At 40.5% G+C, this 25,385-nt stretch overlaps 1 protein-coding gene across 4 annotated transcripts in view; it reads left to right on the forward strand.

Moving 5' to 3' along the window:
* The window catches only part of slc35c2 (solute carrier family 35 member C2), a 69,908-nt gene that overhangs the window by 7,520 nt on the left and 37,003 nt on the right, over positions 1-25,385 (forward strand). For all 4 annotated transcript variants that reach the window (XM_073061489.1, XM_073061492.1, XM_073061491.1 and 1 more), the window contains exons 3-7: positions 13,299-13,362; positions 15,818-15,890; positions 18,717-18,885; positions 20,445-20,528; positions 23,489-23,664. In XM_073061489.1, coding sequence (XP_072917590.1) covers positions 13,299-13,362; positions 15,818-15,890; positions 18,717-18,885; positions 20,445-20,528; positions 23,489-23,664 — 566 coding nt within the window. The remainder of the gene's footprint in view (positions 1-13,298; positions 13,363-15,817; positions 15,891-18,716; positions 18,886-20,444; positions 20,529-23,488; positions 23,665-25,385) is intronic.

The following is a 25,385-nucleotide window of genomic DNA, read 5'->3' on the forward strand; positions in this document are numbered from 1 at the left end:
TTAAGCTGCCTCATGTGTGGCACCTTGTCAAAGGCCTTCTGAAAATCCAAGTACACAACATCCACTGATTCTCCTCTGTCTTTGCTGCTTGTTATTTCCTCAAAGAATTCCAACACAGTTGTCAGTCAAGATTTCCTTTTAAGGAAGTCGTGCTGATTTCAGCCTTTTTTATCATGTGCCTCCAAGTACCTTGCAACTCATCCTTAAAAATGGACTCCAACATCTTCCCAACCACTGAAGTACACCTATACTGGTCATTGTACCTATCTATACCAATCCCACGTGCTTGCATTAATTCTGTATTCTTCAATGCCCTGCTTATTCAAGTACCTGTCCAGATCCCTCTTAAAAGTTGTTACTGTACCTGCCTCCACCACCTACTCTGGCAGTGCATTGATGCCACCTACTTTTCTGTGAAAATGTTACCCTTTCCATTTCCCTTAAAGCCACCCTTACTCCTATACTTTGTTTTATACACTAGTGCCATGGTAATGCACTCTGATTATCTGGCTTATCTGTGCTGCATATAATCTTATATACCTTTACCATGTCACTTTTCTGCCTCCTTCACTCCAGGGGGAGAAAATAACTTTGGCCTCCACTCCAGACAATATTCTTGTGAATCTTTTCTACACATTCTAGCTTAAACCCATCCTTTCTGTAGTCTGGCAACCAGAATTGCACAGGACACAGTGTGGTTGTATTGGTCTTGTACTCCAAGTGCAGCCTAGTCAATTTCTTGTAGATCTGTAACATGAAATTCCAACTTCGGTACTCGTTGACCTAGCGGGTGAAGGTAAACATGCCATATGCCACCTTCTCTTCCAGTCTTGTCACTTCATTGAGCTGTGTATTCGTGCCCTTAGATCTCTGTTCGACAACGCTCTCCATGTCCCTGTGATTTATTGTGTATGTCCTGGCTTGGTTTAACTGGTCAATGTGCATCACTTCACAGTTGCTTGAGTTAAATTCCATTTGCCATTCCCCTGTCTACTTTAGATACCCATTTTCACTTAGTGTCATCTGCAAGCCAACTGATTAAACTGCCTACATTCTAAGTTGTCACATGTATTTAAATAAATGTTAATACTTGTATATATTACTATAACTAGATGTACAATATAAACATCAGTCCCTGCTGCACACCACTGGTTATTGGTCTCCAATCTGATGACTAGCCCTCCATGCCACTCTCTGCATCTATTGCCAAGCCAATTTTGAATCTAGTTGGCTAGCTGTCCCTCGATTCTGCATTCTAACCTACCAGACCAACCTGCAATGTGGGACCAATGAGGCCCCAGCAATTTCCAATCTTGCTTCCCATTAAATCTGAGCATACACCCGGTCAGGACCGATGAATCTATCTAACTTTGCATGTTGCAAGACTTCTCCAGCACCATCTTCGTAATGTTGATATGCTCTAAGAAAGGGAGTGAGGAATCAAAAGGGGTAATAAATCAGCATACAGGAGGGAGATTGAAAACCTGACTGAGTGGTGTCATAACAATAACCTCTCACTCAATGTTATCAGACGAAGGAACCGACTGTAGACTTCAGGAGAGGGAAACCAGAGGTCCATGCGCCTGTAATCATTGGAGGACTAGAGGTGGAGAGCGTCAGTAGCTTCAAATTCCTGGGTGTCACTATCTCAAAGGACCTGTCCTAGATCTATCATATAAATATTGCAAAGAAAGCATGACAGTGCCTCTATTCCTCAGGAGTCTGCGGAGGTTCGGCATGTCATTAAAAATCTCGGCAAACTTCTATAGATATGTGGTGAAAAGTGTACTGACTGGCTGCATTGTGGACTGGTTTTGGAACACCAATGCCTTTTGAGCGAAAAATCCTACAAAAGTTGGTTGGATTCGATCCAGTATATCACAGGTAAAACCCTACCAAACTTCGAGCATACCCACATGAAATGTTGCTGTAGAAAAGCAGCATCCATCTTCAGAGATCCTCACCACCCAGGCCATACTGTTTTCTTGCTGTTGCCATCAGGTAGAAGGTTCAGGTGCCTCAGGAGTCGCACCACCAGGTTCAAGAACAGTTACTACCCCACAACCATCAGGCTCTTGAACAAAAGGGGATAGCTATGCTCATTTAAGGACTCTGTTATATTGTTACTTCATGATTGTTATTTATTATTTTTTTATATCTGTACTTGCACAATTTGTTTACAGCTAACAGTTCCTGATTTTTACAGTTTACAGTTACTGTTTTATACATTTGTTAAGCAGGAAAAGAACCTCAGGGTTGAATGAGGTCACATGTATGCACACTGATCCTGTTGCCTTCCCCGAACTCTCTAACTTCCATATACTTCGCCGCAGGAAAAACTGGCAAGAAGTATTCATCGAAGGGCCAGCACAGTTTCTGTGGCTTCGCATGTAGATTACTAGATAGATCCTCAAGGAATCAGAATCAGGTTTATTATCACCAGCATGTGTTGTGAAATTACTTAGCAGCAGCAGTTCAATGCAAAACATAATATAGAAGAGGAAAAAAATAAGTAAATCAATTACAGTATCAATAGATTAAAAATAGTGCAAAAAACCCCAGAAAAGTGAGGTAGTGTTCACGGGTTCAATGTCCATTTAGGAATCAGATGGCAGAGGGGAAGAAGCTGTTCCTGAATCACTGAGTGTGTGCTGTCGGGCTTCTGTACCTCCTACCTGATGGTAACATGCCCTGGGTGCCGGAGGTCCTTAATAATGGATGCTGCCTTTCTGGGATACTACACCTTGAAGATGTCCTGGGTACTTTGTAGGCTAGTACCCAAGATGGAGCTGACTAGATTTACAACCCTTTGCAGCTTCTTTCGGTCCTGTGCAGTAGCGCCCCCCCCCCCCAACAGACAGTGACGCAGCCTGTCAGAATGCTTGCCATGGTACATCTATAGAAGTTTTTGAGTGTATTTGTTGACATACCAAATCTCTTCAATGTCCTACTGGAAGTATAGTCGCTGTCTTGCCTTCTTTATAACCGCATCGAAATGTTGGGTCCAGGTTAGGTCCTCAGAGATCTTCACACCCAGGAACTTGAAGCTGTTTACTCTCTCCACTTCTGATCCCTCTGAGGATTGGTTTGTGTTCCTTCGTCTTACCCTTCCTGAAGTCTGAATCAGCTCTTTCATCTTACTGATGTTGAGTGTAAGGTTGGTGCTGCAAGACCACTCCACTAATTGGCATATCTCACTCCTGTACACCCTCTCAGTTGGTGGGAGACTCTCTTCAGTTACCTTTTTACCCTTAATAAAGGTGGGTAAAGAAATTAAATATAAAACAGAAAATGCTGAAAATACCAATCTACACCCTCCAGAGAGTGAAATGAAGTGTTTTTTTCATTCTAGAAGAAATGTTAGATGTGAATTATTAAATGCAGAGATTAAAAGAGATGGTCTTTAATGAGGTAAGAAAGGAAAAAGTTATTAATAAGGGACTTAAGGCATCAGTGATGGGTAATGAGAAGAGTACAAAAATAAAAGATGCATGCAGGTGTTATGGGGATGGCAGTATCACAATCCAGTGTAAAAGAATGAAAGCTCAGTTACAGTGTAAAGTTATTAAAATACAGTTGGTCCTGCTTATCTGCGGGGGTTTGGTTCCGAGACCCCCCCGCGGATACCAAAAAACGCGAATGCTCAAGTCCCTTATTTAACATGTCTCTGTGCAGTGGTCTTTAGGACCCAGCGGATTCCCGGACTTTATTTAACCTGTCTCAGTGCGGTGGACATTAGGACCCGGCAATGCAGCTCTGAATCCGCAGTGTTTCTGTTCACGAAAATAATCGCAATCACGATTAAAAGGTGGAAGTAATAAAGCGATTGGAAAGAGGTGAAACACCATTGATCATTGGAAAAGCGTTAGGCTACAATCGGAACAATTTTAATGGAGCATGTGAAAGGCCCTGCCTTGATGAAAGCTACAATTATTACTAAGCAATGCAGTGGTTTAATTATTGAAATACGTATGTTTCTTAAGTGTTTTTTATGCATAGAAAGGTAAAATATATACTATATACTAAGAAAAACATTTGACAAACTGACGCTAAATAATACCGGATGTACCTGTTCCGACTTCAAATCCGACTTAAAGACGGACTTGAATGGAACTCATTCATAACCCGGGGACTGCCCGTAATTTTAAGTCATTTCTAGATTACTTATAATACCTAATACAATGTAAATGCTATGTAAATAGTTGTTATACTGTATTGTTTAGGGAATAATGACAAAAAAATAGTCTGTACATGCTCAAACAATGAGTGCTGGAGAGAGGACTTCCGGGTTTTCCTGATCTGTGGTTCGTTGAATCCGTGCATGTGGAACCCATAGATAAAGAGGGCCGACTGTACTTGAATAGAGGAGGCTATAAATTCTTTAAATGAAAGATGGTGGTGTTCATAAGAGGCAAAGGTCAGTGGGCTGTGGTGTTTCCTTCGATTATTTACTCTGTCTGAGTGGGAAATAATCAAAACTTGCAAGCTTGGAAGTTTTTTTGGTGGGTTGGGCTCATTCAAGAATAAGCCGCAGAGTGTGTATCTAATCCACATTTGGTGTCCTTTATATAGCAACAAATTCATAATACTAAATGGAAAGAGGTGCAGTAAATTGTTTTCAATTATAAGGCATGTTTTGGAGCCTGGGTGGTCATAAGGGTTTTACTTCACGGGGGTTTTACTTCAGCGATTTGTTAGAGCAGGCAGTACTGTGGGAATGTCAGAGGTAGCAACTGCAAGGACATTAGGTGGTGGGAGGAAGCACTGGGCTATCGGCAGTGGGAGTGGTTAGAGAGACTCCTCCAATTATTACTTTCAATGTTCGGTTAGGACTGAGTGGGATATTTAAGGGTGAGTGGAGAATCAGGGCAGGGTAGGTGGGATACATGTTCTGAGTACTGAGGCAGCATTTTTCCTGCAGTTCTCAGAATCTTAATGGGTTTCTCAGTGGTTTAACAAGACAGCAATGGTGTGGGATAAGATGAAGGTGAGGGAATGTAAAGACTGTAGAAAGAACGGAAGCCACAGGATGTAATTCACTCGTTATTTCAGCACAAAGTCTGTTCCCATTTTGATTATTGCTGTAGAGTCTAGCCAACCATCCTGGCAGAATTTTCCTGTTTTGTGACCCAAAATGTTTTACTTGACATATAAAGAGACTGCAGATGTATACTGCAGAGACCTGCATCTGTCCAGTTAGTTTGGAAACATTGTGGGGTGGGGGTGGTGGGGGTGCTTGGTATGGGGAACATGTGCTTGCAGAATTAAATTGGCAGTTCTCCAAACTTGTGGTTGGGAGCTGAGTGGAAACATTTGGTAAAGCTCTGTGGATTGAATGAGCTTAAGCCAATGCCCTATTGTAAATCTGCAAAAGAAAGGAGGTGAGACTAGAAGTCCAGGCAATGGCATGGACTTTCCCTTGGGAGCATTTTAGACAATAAGATATAGGGGTAGAATTAGGCCATTTGGCCCATTGAATCGGCTCTATTTCATCATGGCTAATACAATTTTCCTTTCAGCCCCAATCTTCTGCCTTCTCCCCGTATCCCTTCATGCCCTGAACAATCAGGAATCTATCAACCTCTGCCTTAAATATACATAAAGACTTGGCCTCCACAGTTGCCTGTGGTAATGAATTCCACAGATCCACCACTCTCTGGCTAAAGACATTCCTCCTCATCTCCATTCTGAAAGGACACCCTTCTATTCTGAGGCTGTGTCCTCTTGTTTTAGACTCTTCCACCATAGAAAACATTTGCTCTATCAAGGCCTTTCACCATTTGATAGGTTTCAATGAGGTCACCCCTCATTTTTTCTGAATTCTCGTGAATACAGGCCCAGAACCATCAGACACTCTTCGTATGACAAGTCATCCAATCCTGGAATCGTTTTTGTGAACCTCCTTTGAAACTCTTCCTGTTTCAGCAAATCCTTTCTAAGATGGGGTGGGGTGGGTGGGGGGGGAACCTGCTCACAATAATACTCCCAAGTGAGGCCTCACCAGTACTTTATAAAGTTTCAACATTACATTCTTGCTTTTATATACTAGTCCTTTTGAAATTAATGCTATCATTACATTTGCCTTCCTTACCACAGACTCAACCTGCAAATTAACCTTCAGGGAATCCTGCACAAGGACTCTTAAGTACCTTTGCACCTCAGTTTTTTTTTGTATCTTCTTTCCATTTAGAAAATAGTCAACCTTTTCTTCTACCAAAGTGCATGACCATATACATCTCGACACTATTGCGTCTGCCATTTCTTTGCCCATTCTCTGAATCTGTCTAAATCTTCTGTAGCCTCTGTACTTCCTAGAAATTACCTGCCCCTCCACCTATCTTGATATCGTCTGCAAACTTTGTAACAACGTCATCAATTCCATCATCCAAATCACTGACATATAACGAAAAAGAATCGTTCCCAACACAGACCCCTCTGGAACACCACTAGTCACGGGCAGTCAGTCAGAAAAGGCTCCCTTTATTCCCACTCTTTGCCTCCTGCCAATCAGTCACTTGTTTATCCACGCTAGAATCTTTCCTGTAATACTATTGGCTCATAGCTTATTAATCAGCTTCATGTGTGGCACCTTGTCATAGACCTGAAAATCCAAGTACACAACATCAACTGATTCTCCTTTGTCTACTCTGCTTGTTATTTCTTCAAAGAATTCCAACAGATTTGTTGCAAGATTTTCCCTTGAGGAAACCAGGGTGACTATGGCCTATTTTATCATGTGCCTCCAAATACCCTAAGACACCATCCTTAATAATTGACCCCAACATCTTCCCAACCACTGAGGTCAGACTAACTGGTCTTTAATTTCCTTTCTTTTGCCTCTCTCCCTTCTTGAAGAGTGGAATGGCATTTGTAATTTTCCAGTTTTCTGGAACCATTCCAGAATCTAGTGATTATTGGAAGATCCTTACTGATGGTACCACGATCCTTTCAGCCATTTCTTTCGGAACTCTGGGGTGTACACCATCTGGTCCAGGCAACTTATCTATCTCCCAACCTTTTCGTATCCCAGGAACCTTCTCTCTAGTTGTGGTAACTTCATACATTTGATGCTCCCTGACACTTGGAACATCCACCATACTGTTAGTGTCTTCCACAGTGAAGACTTGTGCAAAATACTTAATCAGTTCATCTGCTGTTTCATTGTCCCCCGTTACTATTTCCCTAGCATTGTTTTCCAGCAGTCTGATATCCACTCTGTCCTCTCTTTTACACTTTATGTACCTGAAGAAACTTTTAGAATCCTCTAATATTCTTGGCTAGCTTACTTTCGTATTCCGTTTTTGCCTTCTTAATGTCTACTTTAGTTGCCTTCTGTTGGTTTTTAAAAGCTTCCCAATCCTCTAACTTCCCACTAATTTTTGCTTTATTACGTGTCCTCTCTTTGGCTTTTTTGCTGGCTTTGACTTCTCTTGTTAGCCACAGTTGTGTCATCTTTCCTTTTAGAATACTTCTTCCTCTTTGGGATGTATATATCCTAAGCCTTCCGAATTGCTTCCAGAAATACCAACCATTGCTGTTTTGCCATCATCCCTGCCACTGTTCTTTTCCAATCAACTCTGGCCGACTCCACTCTCATGCCCCTATTATGATCACTTGCCCCTAAGAATTCTTTTACCTTCAATACTCTACTCAATTCTGGTTCATTGCACAACACCCAATCCAGAGTAGCTGATCCTGTAGTGCGCTCAACCACAACCTGCTCTAAATTGCAATCTCGAAGACATTCTAGAAATTCACCTTCCTGTAATCCAGCACTAACCTGATTTCCCCGATCTGCCTGCATATTGAAGACCCCCATGACAATTGTAACATTGCCCTTTTGGCATGCACTTTCTATCTCCCGTTGTAATTTGTAGGCCACATCCTTACCACTGTCTGTATACAACTCCCATCAGGGTCTTTTTACCTTTACATTTCCTTAGCTCTATCCACATTGATTCAACAACATCTGACCCTCTGTCACCTCTTTCTAATGATTTGATTTCATTTTTTACCAACAGAGCAATGCTGTTCCCCTCGGCCTTCCTGCCTACCCTTTCGATACAATGTGTATCCTTGGACATTAAGCTCCTAGCTATAATCTTTCAGCCATGATTCACCTGATGCCTACAACATCATACCTGCTAATTTGCAACTGTGCTGCAAGTTCATCTACCTTATTCTGTATACTGCTAGCATTCAGATTCAACACCTTCAGTCCTGTATTCACCCTTTTCGAATTTTGTCACAGTATGCTCAGCCTTTTGATTCCTAATTTTGTCTGAGGTCTTGCTAGCATCTGCCTCCACAACCTCTTCACAAACTGTTCTGGCACTCTGGTTTCCATCCCCCTGCAACTCTAGTTTAAACCCCACCATGCAGCAGCCCCTGCAGTTCAGGTGCAAACTGTCCCTTCTGCTCAGGTCCTACCTTTCCTGAAAGAGAGCCCAACAATCCAAAAATCTAATGCCCTCCCTCGTACACCAACTCCTTAGCCACATATTAAACTCTATAATCTTCCTATTTCCAGCCTCACTAGCACATGGCACAAGTAGCAATCCTGAGATTATAACCCTGGAGATCCTGCCCTTAAACTTGACACCTAACTCACTGAACTCCCTATGCAGAACTTCATCGCTCATCCTGCCCATGTCATTGGTACCTATATGGACCATGACTTCTGGCAGTTCACTCTCCCACTTAAGAATGCTGAGGGTCTGTTCCCCTAACTAATGAATCCCCTATCATCACATCATGCCTCTTCTCCCTTCCCTTCTGAGTCACAAAGGTAGACTGAATGCCAGAGACTCAACCACTGTGACTTTCCTCGATTGGGTCATCCTCCCTGACGATATCCAAAGTGATATACCTGTTGTTGAGGGGGATGGCCACAGAGGGGCACTGGCTCTTTGACCCCTTTCCCCTTCCTGACTGTCACCCAGTTTCCTAGGGACTTGATTGAGTAACAGTATAGCCTCAGAAATACAGATAGAGGGGATGAGATGCAGGAACTGATTATGAAAAGTTTTCATCAGTTTTGGAAAGATGATGACAGTTTTCAATTGAGGCAAAGTGAATGGCATCAATGCAGTTGCCGTTTGTGGAACATGCGATAAATGGGAGTACAACTGAAGGTTGTTGGAGCTAGAAGCTGCAGTACCTTTTTATTTGAAGAGGTACGAATATAAACCTACAGGAAAGATATCAATGAGATTGGAAGAGTAGAGAAACTTTACAAGGGCGCTAGCAGAGACTTGAGGATCTGAGTTGTAAGGAAAGGTTAAATAGGTTAGGACTTAATTCCCTGGCATGCAGGAGAATGAGGGAAGATTTGACAGATGTATGTAAAGTTCCGAGAGGTATAGGATCCTTTTCTTGTAAACTTAAATTTGCAGGACCAATAACCACACCCCACACATTACTTTATCCTTTCACCGTTTATTTATTCGAACTCAGCCGGCAAGAAACTCGGAGCCAAGCATCAGGGAGACAGAATCTCAATCCCTCTCTCTCCCCCCCTCTCTCTCCCCCCCTCTCTCTCCCCCCCCTCTCTCTCTCTCCCCCCTTTCATTAAAAAAAGAATTTTCTGTCCAGTCTTTATCAGTACGTACAAACAAGCTGGATGAACTCAGCAGATCAGGCAGCATCCGTTGAAAGGAGCAGTCAACGTTTTGGGCCAAGACCCTTCGTCAGGACTAAAGAAGGAAGTGGCAGGGGCCCTATAAAGAAGGTGGGGGGAGGGTGGAATGTGCCAGGTGAAAAACCAATCAGAGGAAAGATCAAGGGGTGGGGGAGGGGAAGCAAGGAGGGGATAGGTAGGAGAGGTGAAGAAGGAATCTAAGGGGAAAGCACTATGGGTAGTAAAAGAAGGCAGAAACATGAGGGAGGTGATAGGCAGCTAGAAGAGGAGACAGAGTGAAAGTGGGATGGGGGAAGGGAGAGGGAGGGAATTACCAGAAGTTGGAGAATTTGATGTTACTCCCTTTCGTTAGACAAAGGAGGGAACTTAGTTCAGTGGTGCAAAACCCTGAGACATGGTGTCCCCAAAGGGGCAGCTGTGAGTTGTTAATCTAAGCAAGCTGGAGGCAGATTCCTTCACGAAGGACAACCTCTGCACACTATCCAGAACAGAGCACACACAAGCTGGCACTTAATTTTAACCCGTTGTTTACAAGAGTCCAAGAATAATTTCTTACGTCCCCCAATTCCCTTAAAACTTCATCATTCTGGTTGGCTGCCAATGACAAGTGGTGTTCTGCAGGGATTGGTGTTGGGACCACTTCTTTTTATGCTGTATATAAATTATTTAGATAATGGAATACAGTCGACCCTCCTTATCCATGGCGGATTGGTTCTGAGACCCCCCCCCCGTGGATACCAAAAAACGCGGATGCTCAAGTCCCTTATTTAACATGTATCTGTGCGGTGGTCTTTAGGACCCAGCAGAACCCCGGACTTTATTTAACCTGTCTCAGTGCGGTGGACATTAGGACCCAGTGGCGCTGCTCTGAATCCGCAGTGTTTCTGTTCATGAAAATAATCACGATTGTAATTGAAAATAAAGTGGAAGTAATAAAGCGATCAGAAAGAGGTGAAATGCCATCGGTCATTGGAAAAGTGTTACAGTGTTACAGGCTACAGTTGGCCAACAATCGGAACAATTTTAATGGAGCATGTGAAAGGCCCTGCCCCGATGAAAGCTACAATTATTACTAAGCAATGCAGTAATTATTGAAATACGTATGTTTCTTAAGTGTTTTTTATGCATGGAAAGGTAAAGTATATACTATATACTAAGAAAAACGTTTGACTAACTGACGCTAAATAATACTGAATATACCTGTTCCGACTTCAAATTCAACTTAAAGACGAACTCAGGAACGGAACTCATTCATAACCCGGGGACTGCCTGTACTTTTAAGTCATTTCTAGATTACTTATAATACCTAATACAATGTAAATGCTATGTAAATAGTTGTTATACTGTATTGTTTAGGGAATAATGACAAGGAAAAAGTCTGTACATGCTCAAACAATGAGTGCTGGAGAGAGAACTTCTGAATTTTCCCAATCCGCGGTTGGCTGAATCCGCACATGCGGAACCCGCAGATCAGGAGGGCCGACTGTATATGGTTTTGTTGCCAAGTTTGCAGATAATACGAAGATTGGTGAAGGGGCAGGTAGTGTTGAGGAAACAAGTAGGATGCAGAAGGACTTAGACAAATTAGGAGAATGGGCAAGAAAGTGGCAAATGAAATACAATGTTGGAAAATGCATGGTCATGCACTTAGGTAGTAGAAATAAATGTGCGGACTATTTTCTATAGGAAGAGAAAATCCAGGAATCTGAGATGCAAAGGGACTTGGGAGTCCTTGTGCATAACACCCTGAAGGTTAACTTGCAGGTTGAGTCGGTGGTGAGGAAGGCAAATGCCATGTTAGCATTCATTTCAGGAGATCTAAAATACAAGGACAAGGATGTGATGCTAAGGCACTGGTGAGGCCTCACCTTGAATATTGTGAACAGTTTTGGTCCCCTCATCTTAGAAAAGATGTGCTGGCATTGGAGAGGGTCCAGAGGAGGTTCACAAGGAGGATTCCAGGAATGAAAGAAACATTTGATGGGTCTGTACTAGCTGGAATTCAGAAAGATGGGGGGGGGGGGGGGGAATCTCATTGAAACCTTTCGAATGTTGAAAGGCCTAGACAGAGTAGATGTGAAAAGAATGTTTCCCATGGTGGGGGAATCTAGGGACAAGAGGGCATAGTCTCAGCATAGAGGGCCGCCTTTTCAAAACAGAGATGCAAAGAAATTTCTTTAGCCAAAGGGTGTTGAATTTGTGGAATTTGTTGCCACATGCAGCTGTGGAGGCCAGATCATTGCGTGTATTTAAGGCAGAGATTGATAGGTTCTTGATTGGACATGGCATCAAAGGTTATGGGAAGAACGCCGAGAACTGGGGTTGAGGAGGAGGAAAAAAAAGGATCAGCCATGATTGGATAGTGGAGCAGACTCGATGGGCCAGATAGCCTAATTCTGCTCCTATGTCTTATGGTCTAGATAGAGTAAATGCAAGCAGGCTTTTTCCTCTGAAGTTGGATGAGACTAGAACCAGAGGCTACTCGAGTGAAAGGTGAAATATTTAAGAGGGAACTTCTTCACTCAGAGTGTGGAATGAGCTGCCAGTGGAAGTAGTGGATGTGGGTTTGATTTAAACATTTAAGAGAAATTTGGATAAGTACATGATCAGTGGATTGATGTTTATTAGTGGTGTTGTGGTGCATGAAGAGAAAATGGAACTTTGGCATTCAGCTGCTCAAAAGAAGTCTGTCACCAAACTCCAGTTGTATTAATCATGTTGGAATTGGAGCTGAGAACACCTGCAGAGGTTTTGCAGTTTGGAATGAGTGAAGGAAGACAAGCAATTAAGACAGCCAAAGTTTTGCTGGCAGCTATCAGTGAAAACGGGATAACAGAGGGTAAGAAAATGGATGAAGTTATCCAGGTGAAAAGACAATTCTTCAGATAGAAGAATTTCTTGAGGGAAGACACCTCACCATAGAAATAACATGAAAGTAACACAAGATTCTGAGTTGAAATTGGTTGGGTGCGTGAAAGAATGAAGATGAACTTTTGGTCATAATTGTTAGTTGGTCAAAAAAAAAAGCGTAAACACAGCAAAGAAGGTTGTAGGAGGAATAGTGTCAGGATATTAAAAGGAGGGAAGAACTTGGGTCGATAAAGCTTGGAGTCCTTGACATGCAAGAACAACAAGGAGCAGATGAGATGAAGGCATGATAATTCTAAAACATATGAATTAATGCTATTGACAAGAGAGACTAAGAATGTGTATGTGCTTGCATAGCACCAAGCCTTCATCTTGAAAAGCAGTGGTTTGAAATGTGTTTAAAATCATCTGTACTTGTGGAGGGATCTAAAGGCGAGAATTTTATTCATGTTGATCGGAATCGATGGAGAATAAATTGAAATTTAAAGAAGTGGTTCCTGAAATGAGATTTAGCTGACACCCAACCAAAGCAAGAGAGAAAGTAAAACAATGGAATTGAATTTTGGTTGATGCATGTCAGATTTTGCTGATCTATTAGGACATGGAACCTTATGAGAAATGTGCGTAAAAACGAGGAAAAAGCACATAGGCAAATTATTGCACTAAAAGGCAAGAGAAGGTTATTTTGTGAAGCTGACAAATGCTCATAGGAACTGTGTTCATTTATTAACTATGGCATGTTATTAACTTTACACTACTTTTTTTCCTACCTGTTTTATTACTGTTGCAGCCCTGACAACTGCATTAGACATTGGACTGTCTAATTGGAGCTTCATGTTTATCACAGTCTCACTGTAAGTTACCATATTATCTATCTGAATATTGTATTTTCAATCAACTGCTTCAATTGAACATTTTTTGCAAGCCTTGTAACAAATCCTCAGTGGCACATATTTGCAATCTGCTCCAACCAGTTCTGATCTAGTTTAATCCTATTAGATATATTCTATTTCTCGGCACAGGAGGAGGAATATGGCTGGATTTCAATTATCCTTGAATACCAGTTATCAGTAGTTGGTAGATCACAATTTCCACTGTATCTATACCAGATCAAAATCTAAGTGCTGAAATACTCTCTATAAGCCTTCTACCCTCTCTAAGATGCTGCTTAAGCTCACTTTGATCAAGCTTTTGATTTCCTCTCATGTAAGCTGTGGCTCCATGTCTCATTAAGCACTTGTGAAGCTGCCTGTAAGTGCTACATTCATAGTACTTTTAGCATTGGTCATACTGTATTGAGTTTTTTTTTTGAATCATGGTCCATTGAACTTGTAACATCCAGGAGAACATCACTGATCATGATATTAAACTAATCTACGGATAGTCATAGAACACTACAGCATGAAAACAGACCATTTAGCCCCTGCCATACAATTATTCTGTATAGGCCTATGACCTGCACCCGGTCCAGATCTCTTCATATCCCTCTTATCCATGTACCTATTCAAATGTCTCTTAAGTGTTGAAATCGAACCTGAATCCAATTCTGGTAGCAGCTTGTTCTGCACTCACCAACCTCTGAGTGAAGAAGTTCTCATGATCCACATCAACATTTCACCTTTCACTCTGTTTGTCCTCCCAAAGTGCAACACTTCATGCTCGACAGCATTAAAGTCCACCTGCCATTTTTCAACCCATTTTTCCAACTGGCCCCGATCCTGTTGCAAGCTTTGATAGCCTTCTTCACCATCCACTATAGCCCCAATCTTAGAGTCATCTGCAAAAATGCTGATCTAATATATCACATATCATCCATTCATTGACTTTAAGTGATATACAACAACAAGCCCAGCACCAATTCCTGCAGCCCAGCACCAGTCACAGGCCTCCAGTCAGGGAGGGAACCATTTACTATCAATGTCTAATCCAGTTTACTATCTCATTCTGAATGCCAAGTGACTGAACCTTCTTGACCAACTTCCCATGTGGGACCTTGTCAAAGGCCTTGCTAAAGTTCATGTAGAAGACAACATCCACTGCCTTTCCTTCATCAACATTCCTGCTACCTTTCTTTAAAAAATTCTTAAGATTGTTTAACACAACCAACCACATTGGCCATCCCTAATCGGTCCCTGTCTATCCAAGTATTTATACATCTAATCCCTTAGAATACCTTCAACTTTCCCACTACTGATGTCAGGCTCATCGGCCTATAACTTCCTGCCTTATTCTTAGAGTCTGTCTTAAACAATGGAATAACATTGGCTGTTCTTCAATCCTCCAGCACTTCACTCATGGCTAAGGATGTTTTAAATACGTCTGTTAGGACCCCTGCATTTTCTTGCTTCCACAAGGTCTGAGGGAGCACCTTGTCAGATCCTGGGGATTTATACACCTAACTTGCCTCCGGACAGCAAGCATCTCTGCAATCTGTATATGATCCATGACCTCACTGCTGTTTTGCCTCACTTCTGTAGACTCCTGAGTAAATATAAATGCCAAAAAAAAATTCCACTTAAAATCTTCCTTCATTATTTTGTTTTTGGCTCCATGCATAGATGACCACTCTGATCTTCAAGAGGATTGATTTTTGTTGCTTGCTATCCTTTTGCTCTTGATATATCTGTAGAAGCCCTTGGGATTCTCCTTCACCTTGTCTGCTAGAGCAACCTCATTTCTTTTAGCCCTTCTGATTGGTATTGGTATTCTTTTGCATTTCTTGTACTTAAATACCTCATTCATTCCATGCTGCCTTTACCTGCTATGCACCCCCTTCTTAACCAGGGCCTCAATATCTCACAAACCAAGGTTCCCTAAACCTGCTGGGCTTGCCTTTCATTCTGATGGGAACATGCAAACTCTGTACTCTCAAAATTTTATTTTTGAAGGCCTTCCACTCACTGAGCACACCTTTAGCAGAATACAACTAACCCAATCCATTCTCACCAGCCAAATTACCATTAATTCCTGTATAATCTATGGTAGATTGTCCTTGCTTAGATTTACACAGTCCATTTGAGGTGAAATCTACATTAGTAACTTCTATGAAGTTTTGGGATAAGGGGGAAATGTGCTTCATTCATGGTGATTTGATTTTCCTCAAACAGCAAATACTCACCCTGCTACCTCATGGTAGCAGAAATGAAGGACTGTTTGGGTCCAGTATCTCATTTGGCCCTTGGCTCCACATTTTAAGGATGATAAATTCTGCAGCTAAAGTATTTTGAGATGTTACCTTTCATTGCTTCTGGTAGCTGACTATTAATTTGCATTCTTTTCGTCATTTCTAATCACTGCTGTTTCTTTTAGGTATACAATGACAAAATCAACTGCTGTCTTATTTATTTTATTCTTTGCAGTCATGTTCAAGCTAGAGGAATTGGTAAGCATTGCTACTTCAGCTGCTGGTTTAAAACTATTACTGAAGTTACCTGAATAATCCCAGTAAAGTATCAGGAATTGTGAGACTTGTGCCAGATTTAGCCTTTTAAAAGTTTGTGGTTCGTGATGATACAGAAGTGGTATTCTGCTGTTCTGAGATTGTTGAAATATTGAACTTAAATTGTATATGCAACAGTGAATTAGGGAAGAGGAGTTATGTAGTATGAGTGGGAAGGAACATATTGTCATCTCTGTAGGTTCAAAGCTTTTAAGTACTGAACAGTTAAGTATACCAGATATAAAATAATCATAAGATTTCTGGTTTAATTATGTGCAAGTTCAGCTCTCATTCAGAGAATAAGAGGAATAGCTGGGGTAGGATTGACTGGCATTTTGTGCGGGGAAGAAAGGAAACCTGTTGGAATTCTTTGAGGAGATGATAAGTAGGATAGATAAAAGGGATGCAGTGGATGTTCTATATTTGGATTTTCAGAAGCCCTTTGACAAGGTGCCTCACATGAGGCTGCTTACCAAGTTAAGAGCCCATGCTATTAAGGGAACGTTATTAATGTGGTTAGAGCATTGGCTGATTGGTGGGTGGCTGCAAGTGGGAATAAAAGGATCCTTTTCAGGTTGGCTACCAGTGACTAGTGATGTTCTGCAGAGGTCAGCATTAGGACCGTTTCTTTTTATGCTTTATGTCAATGATTTAGATGATGGAATAGATGAATTTGTTCCCAAGTTTGCAGATGGTACAAAGATTGATGGAGGGGCAGATAGTGCTGAGGAAGCAGGATGGCTACAGAAGGACTTGGATTAGGGGAATGAGCAAGTAAGTGGCAAATGAAACACAGTGTTGGAAAATGCATAGTCATGCTCTTTGGTAGAAGAAATAAATGAGCAGACACTTTCTGAATGGGGGAAAAAATCTAAAGATATGAAATGTAAGGGGTCTTGGGAGTCCTTGTGCAGAACATCCTAAAGGTTAACTTGCAGGTTGAGTTAGTGGTGAGGAAGGCAAATGCAATGTTAGCATTTATTTCAAGAGGTCTAGAATATACAAGTAGGAATCTCATAGAAACTTCTAATTTGATTGTAGATTTGTATGCATAGTACAATTGTCCTGTATCTCAGTTGGCAAGCATGAGTGCTGTATTGATACTGTGTAAGTGAAGCACTCAGTATTACCATTTCTCCAATGAGAGATGTAGTAAGGTCCTGTGGGAGCATGCAGCTCACTAGAGTTTCTGCAAGTGAGACTCGATGGTGCTTATTTGTCACAGTAGGAGTCAGAGCTCCCAGAGATAACAGGTGTTGCCAGAGAGCAAGCAGTAGTAGGAATTCTGATTCCCCCGCCCCTCTCCTTGTGTATAAAGTCATCATCATATTCTTGCTCCCCTGCCCGCCTTATGAGAGCTGAAATTGCATTGGTCCTTATTTCAGCTTGTGGTCACTTTTTTTTTCATATTCATCTGTTCAGTAATGATCAAACAATGGTAAAGAATTATTGAGTATTTTGTAGATTAAATGAGCACATTGATATGCCAGGAACATGAGACCAGTGGAAACATCTCCCCCCACCCTGACATGGACATCAAGCATCAGTCCATCTTAAAGTTAATGTGTCAAAATTACAGAACTCTTGTGTAACAGCAATATAGAGTACCTTCACCACAGAGAATGTAACAGTTGAAGATTGATGACCCGTCACATTTTTGTGGCCAACATATCAACATTGTGCTCTTGTTCCAAGAAGAATTAATTGAAATAGTGCAAACGATCAGTTATTACTTTTGTAAATAGCTCAATATTATTCAACATCATTGATCTGCAGATTTTGAAGCTGGGATAATTTGATTTGTTCCTTCATGATGGAGAAGGAAGAAGTTCTGCCCAATGAGTCTGTGCCAGCTCTAGGAACATTCTAATTAGTCCCATTCCTCCACATATTTTCCCTGTAACCTAGTCTTTCGCAAACCAATCAGTTACAGACTAATTAATTAGATTTTACAGAAATGGGCCTTTTAGCCCAACTTGTCCATGCTCACACAAGCCAGTCCCTTTTGCTTGTGTTTGTGCAGTTTGTTTGTCTTTCTTGTTGAGCACCAGCTGAAATTGAATTTGTTTGAGCACTAAGCTGACTGGAGTGTGAAAGAATAATAAATATACTATTAACTGGTAATGTCATAAGGTGGAAACTACTACCAAATGACCAAGGAATTTGTAGTTCCTATTGGCCAGACTTCTTTTTGTCAATTTAAAGTATTGCTGAATTGGCATATTTTGTCCAAAGTCACTAGTTCCTAATCCCATAATTTTATTTTCATGTATGCTTGATTAAACAAATTGTCAAAACTTGAAATGAAAATAAAGTCTGTCTGGAAACTTTAAATTGGAACACAAGTAAATTAAAACTTACTGAGCTAAATCATTGACCCTGTTTCTCGATGTATGCACCAGATCTTGTTGTTGTCATTATGGTTGCCTGTACCAGCAAGTCTACCTGGAGATGGACAAGCTAGTTATACATTACAGAGATGATATTTCAGCCCAACTGGCCCATGCCCACCCAAGTTAGTCCCATTTTTTGTGTTTGGCCTGTATCCTTTAAATCGTCTATATCCATATTCGTATCCAAATGTCTTTTGATGACGTTATTGCAGCTGCCTCAACTATTTCAGTTGCTGCCTCAAAGTATCGTTTCAGGTGGGAGTTTTCCAGCAGCAGCTTTTTATTGTCTGTCTACCCTAATGAGTACAGATATATTCTGTTATTTGCAATAAGTTATTGAATAATCTGTTTCCTGCATTGCTGTTTATATTCACAGAGATCATGGCTCTTAGTAGTTGTCTTGTTAATAGCTGGAGGTCTCTTCATGTTTACATACAAGTCAACCCAGTTTAACGCAAAAGGATTTATTCTTGTATTGATTGCATCCTTCCTCGGTGGGATACGATGGACACTGACACAGATTCTCACCCAGAAGGCAGATCTCGGTAATCTTCATACTTTTTTTTTGGTGGAGGATAGTGTACGTGATGAGATTTTTAAGTTAAAGCATATCACATATTACAAATGTGCTGCATTTCTGGTGGCCAACCTCTGCTATATACTCAACGCGTGCACCAAATTACTTGCAATGTCAAGGAGCGTGTTACTAGGGCACTTTAACGCCGAGGGAGTTTAACAACAAATTCCCATGTCAAGTACAGGCACTTAAGATGAATGGTAAAGCAATACAGAGACGGGGCATTCAACCACTGAACCTGTTCAGCAATTGAATTTAATACAACTGATATATAGAACATGTAGATTAAAAGCGGGTGTAGACAACACAGCTGCTCAAGTCTGCTCCGCCATTTATTTAATCCAATTTGTTTATAAACTGCTCTAAAGCTCTCTACTTTTGAGTTAGTGCCTCCTAACATCTGAATGGCCCATCACTTGCTTTAAGATTTCCCCTTGTCCTGGATTGCCCAATGGTGAATCTAGCGTCTTTATTTTACAATCATGTTAGACGTCACATTAATTCATTCCTTAATTTTGTACTTCAGGGAATATTGTTTTAATGTGTTTAACCTGGCCTAACGATTTAATCCTTGGCCCCAGTATCTGCACTCCACATCCTCTTATTTTTCCAGAGGTAATCTTCCCAAACTTATCAGGCAGTCCAAGTAGATCTTAGCCAGGGACTTATAAAATAGTTAAATGTTCCACTTATTTTTAATCTGATCCATACAAGGTGCCTTTGCAACTTTTTAAATTCTTTTTGTAGCTACCCTTTATAAAATTTCAGTAGAAATTACAGAAAACAGAGATGCGTATGAGATCATACTAATTAAATACCTTGTCCTCAAGCAAAATCTGAAAGAAAGTAAGTAATACTTGCAGGATGAGTATCCCTTATACAGATTTATTAAATATTACTTTGCAAAGTGCATACAAAGTTGAGCTAAGACAATGAGTATTTCATCACTAGTAGCATTAAATTCCGTGTCCCAGGACTGACAGGAATGGAGTAACTTGGCATACTTGTCACAGCAGAGGCTGGATCTTTCAGGATGGTAAAAACTTAAATGCTGGATTTATTTTTGATCCTGGCAGTTTTTTTTGTTATTATTTCATGTATTGCTTATGACATAGTTGTTCAACTAAAAAAGAAAACCACTGTTCTATTGTTAAGTCTGATTCATAATTTCACACCAAGGTTCAATGTCAAGGGTATGAATGCGTAATGTAGTTTCAGACATTGCCACCTACCTGACCCAATTGGCATGGATGTAGTTGACACTGTGTTTATATCTTTGGTGCAGAGGGATGTAGAAATTTTGGTTTTTGTTTGTTTTTACCAGATCTCCTGTTTCTGATGCTTATAATAAATTTTGTAACTCTGTGTATTGCCAATGTTTAGAACATTTTATTCTTCATAACATATTTTTACCTTCATTTGGACTATTTGAAAAGTAACATTTACAGTGGTTTAAAATTGGAATTGACGTCATTATTGTAATTATCCACAGAACATCATGCAAATGATAACTATATTTTTGTTTAGGTCTACAGAATCCAATTGACACCATGTACCATCTCCAGCCTCTGATGTTTATAAGTCTTTTCCCATTGTTTGTGGCCAGTGAAGGTGGGTCAGGGATTTGGGTGTTTGCCAGTGTTCTATAGATCTTGAACATCACAAACTTCATTACAGTCATTGCATATGGTACCCTGTAGCTGCTCTATTGGTCTGCAATATGCTACATGTTGTATAAATACCTAAATAATTTGGTTTGGGCCTGAAGTACCAAAAGTAGTAACGTGTTTAGGATACTTCAAAGTAAAATTTATTGTCAGACTACATGTGTGTCACCACATACCACCCTGAGATTCTTTTTCTGTAGGCATTTTTGGGTATCTATAGAACAGTAACTGTAAACAGGACCAATGGACAGCAAACTATGCAAATACAAATATACAGTAACTAAATAGCAATAAACAAAGAGCATGTGATAACAAGATAAGAGTCCTTAAATGCATGTAGTTATCCTCTTTTGATCAAGAGCGTGACAGTTGAGGGGTAGTAACTGTTCTTGATGTTTATACAAAACATTAAATATCCTTAAAAAATACTGTCCATTGCAAACTAATTGTTTTAATTTCCATCAAGTAAATAATTGGAGATATAGAACAGAAGCATCTTCTGGTATTCTGTATAATTTCATATAATTATATGAAAGTCTTCATAGAATTTGGACCTTTGACAACGACCAGTTCTGAAGCAAGTTTGGAATTGCACTAATGGACTGTAAGAGTATTTTTTTTAAATTCTGAAAATATCAAAGAGTTTGCGTTCAGAGGAGAATTGGACAAAAGAGGCTGTTCGGTAGGGTTGTGGGTGGGGATAAAGTTGGGGGTCAAAATCCATTAATGCAGAGGAATGCTGTGCAAGAGCACAGTTATTTCCTATTCTTTTCTCCACCGTGGTAGGCTCCAGATTCATATGAAGTGTACACGTACAGAAGGTGCAAGCTGTTGCATGGATCACAACAGTCTTTACCCTTGTCTGAAAGGATTCTTGTTCATGACTCATGAGGAAATCTGCAGATGCTGGAAATTCAAGCAACACACACAAAATGCTGGTGGAACACAGCAGGCCAGGCAGCATCTATAGGGAGAAGCACTGTCGACGTTTCACACACACAAAATGCTGGTGGAATTCCTTTCAGTTAGTCCTGACGAAGGATCTAGACAGTGCTTCTCCCTATAGATGCTGCCTGGCCAGCTGTGTTCCACCAGCATTTTGTGTGTGTTGCTTGTTCATGATTCAGTGCCTTCACTACCTTTGTGAGTGAGTTTTCCTTCGTTAGCCTTCATGTGAAATTTTAATTTTATAAACTAGACAATAGTTTGAATATGTTGATGTACATTGCGATACAAGTCCTATTACCGGTCACTATTTGTTTTATTTTCTGTTGAGCTTAGTCTTAACTCTCCTACTTCATCCAGCAGTTTTAATACTTATTTTAATGCCTGCTGATCTTGTCTTTGGCTGCTAATTCTCTAAACTCTAGATTTTCATAAACCTGTCCTCCCTTTTCTTTCAGACTCTCTGCAAAACCTGTATCTTGGGTGATTCTTGTATTTTCTGTTCTGAAATCTTTTTTTTCTTTGGTGTGCAATAGAATTTCAGTAAGCCACATACAATTGATAGTTTGTGTCTGGCTCAATCGCTAGTGCAGAATGTGAACGAGTAACCGTAGCTAGATCCAGACTGTTTTCCAACTGTGGCACTGGAGACGTAGTTGTGGTACAGAGGGCCAAGAATTTGGGTAGGTTTGTGGCCTCAACCAGAAGAACTTGTTTACTTCTTGCTCACTTTAAATTAATTCAGTTCACTGGAATTTATGCCACAGTACAATAGCTTGAAGTGTTGGTATCAATAAGAGTAATGTCCAATAATCCAGAAAATGTGTTGGTCCAGACCACCAAAATCCTAAGGGTGCTGGATTATCAGAGTTCTGCTTTGTGGTGCAGCTCATTCTAAATTCAGGCTGCTCTTTCTTTAATAGTGCGTGGCTGTAGCCGTACATCACTTCCTTGGTACAGTGCTGAATCATCTCTGTTGCCTTAATGCTGATTTTTGACATGTAGCCTACTGGGACGGGCAACCAATGAAATGGATTTTGGAGAAATGAACCTGCACTTGTGTATAACCACAATTATACTAGATTTGTGTACTGTTCTGGTCACCACGGAGGCCCTGGGGTAGGTGCCAAAGATAATAAAACAAGACCAAAACTATGAAAATTATTAGGAAATATTGCCACAGTTTTTTAAATCCCTGCCTTCTATTTTCTGCAGTGGTTTGACAGATAAGAGAATTTCAACTTGTGGGGAACACCACAATTCAGGACTTTTTTGCCCAGAGAGAGACTGAGATGTGGAACTTGCTGCAAGGACTGGTAGTTGAGGCAATCTTGTAGATGGTTGAAATGGTGGCATAGCAGTTTGCACAACGCTATAACCACTCGGTGCTTTCTGGAGTTCAAAGTTCAACTCTGGTGCTGTCTGTATGGAATTTGTACGTTCTCCCTGTGAACCGTGTGTGTCCCATCTGGATGCTCAGGTTCCCTCCCAAAGTCCAAAGATGTACTGGTTAGTAGGTTAAGTGTCATGGTAAATTGTCCTGTAATTAGGCCAGTGTTAAATAGGTGCTTTTGCAAGGTGGTGGGGACTGGAAGGGCCTGTTCTCTGCTATATCTGTAAATAAATAAATAATTTAAAAAATAAAGTTATTCCATTCACCACAGTATGCTTACAAAGAGAAGAATGCTAATGAGTGTAAGCTAAAGAGGAATGGGAACAAAAGCACAGTCTCATCAAACTGACTTTATTGGTGCCTGATAATGTGTATTGCAAGGCCAAGTAATTCTGAATATGTTTTGAGTCAGGTTTATTATCACTTTATACTGAGGTGTAATTTGTTTTTCAGGAGTGCATTGCAAACTTACAAAATTGCAAAAAATAAAATAAATCAATTGAAGTTGTATTATTAATAACTCAGGTGGCCCTAAATGATATAACAGTGAGCTTCTCTTTCACAAGGACTCAGCCTGTCTGCTTCAGAGAAACTATTTCTCTACCATGAGACCTCTACTTTATTACATACATTGCATATTTTGGCTGGAGGAGGATTTCTAGCATTTGGACTCTGCTTTTCTGAATTCCTTTTGGTTTCCAAAACATCCAGCTTGACCCTATCCATCGCAGGTATTTTTAAGGTGAGTCACTTGAATTTCATACCTTTTTACATAACGCTGTTGTAATTTCATGGCCATATCTGCCCATGCAGACAAAGAATTGCAGGCATTGGAATCTGCAATAAAAATGCAAGGCTACTGTCTTCCCCCATGCTGGTGATGAACTGGGGAAAGGACACGTTTGGAGACTTTTTCTTAGCAGCCCTTACACAAGGCAATACAAGAGGCAACTTGCCCTCAAGCAATACACTAAGTACAGCCTGACAGGCTTTGACCACTCACTGCTGTTCATGGTTCTTTTTCACTCCTTTTAGATGTCTTTATATTTAGACATTTAAATTTATATTTAGACTCCATAATGTACTGGTTAGGCACAGGAGTACGTTCAGCCAGAGACTCATTCCACCGAGATGCAACACTGAGCGTCATAGGAAGTCATTCCTGCCTGTGGCCATCAAACTTTACAACTCCTCCCTCGGAATGTCAGACACCCTGAGCCAATAGGCTGGTCCTGGACTTATTTCCACTTGGAATAATTTACTTGTTATTATTTAATTATTTATGGTTTTATATTGCTATATTTCTACACTATTCTTGGTTGGTGCAACTGTAACGAAACCCAATTTCCCTCGGGATCAATAAAGTATGTCTGTCTGTCTCTTTTTCATAAATACTATTTCAGTGTACACTTTCAAATTTTTTTATTATTAAAAAAAAACACCTGAACCTTTTAATGAAATTTGGTGACTGACTTCAATTAAGTGGCCACAATGTCTTGTATATGCTGGATTCATTGGCAAGTCCAGCAGCAGAGAGAGATTGGATTTACTGGCACCTGATATTCCGCTGTGTTTCTGACTTCCACAATGCAATTCTTTGATTGAAAATGCACCAAACAGGGTGACGACAGTTCTCTATCAGATTCTTCATTTTAGGGTGAGAGAGTGATCTTCATTTTAACAAATATAGTGAGTTGCTCAGAATTTGAAATAGAAAGGTTGAAATCAGATTGAATGACATGAAAAATTACTAATCTTCCATGGATTTATATATTTACATAGAAATTGGAAAGCAAAGTCTAACAACCTCACAGCAAATAGTGTCCCAGTTACTTATTCATCAATTGGCCAGAGCCCTTTGCTGCTTCCTCTTGAGCCAACTTCTTATCCACTGCAGTTTGCCTTGGATTCCATGTATGTGTTTTTAGTTTTCTTTTCAGTCTGCTAAGCAGCATCCTGCCAAAGGCCTTGCTTAAATCTAGGTCTCCTTGTCAAATGACTTACTAGCCTGACTTGTTATTAGGCAATCGGCCCCACCACTAAATATTCAGCCATTAGTTATGGCCTTGCCTTAACAGATCAATGCTGACTATTTTTGTTCAGTAACTTTTTGTAAATAATATATATTGACCCTCGGGGGTTTCTTGAATAATGTTTCAACTTCTGGATTATGTTTCTTCCACTCTCAAGCAAAAAATTGTCAGCAATCTTACAGATTGTACCTGCAGCCAAGCAAACTGCAATCCTTGGCCCAGATCCTGTGGGGAAATTATATCCAGAAGTATTGTATTGGAGGAATAAGAAGGTAGGCAGAGGAGGTGCCATGGCTCTGCTGCTAAAGAATGGTATCAAATCAGTAGCAAGATGTAACATAGGATCAGAAGATGTTTAATCCTTGTGGGTTGAGTTAAGAATCTACAAGGGTAAAAGGACCCTGATGGCAGTTATATGCTACCAACAGTA

This window comes from Hemitrygon akajei, chromosome 11 (assembly GCF_048418815.1).
Source record: "Hemitrygon akajei chromosome 11, sHemAka1.3, whole genome shotgun sequence".
Taxonomy (NCBI): Eukaryota; Metazoa; Chordata; class Chondrichthyes; order Myliobatiformes; family Dasyatidae; genus Hemitrygon; species Hemitrygon akajei.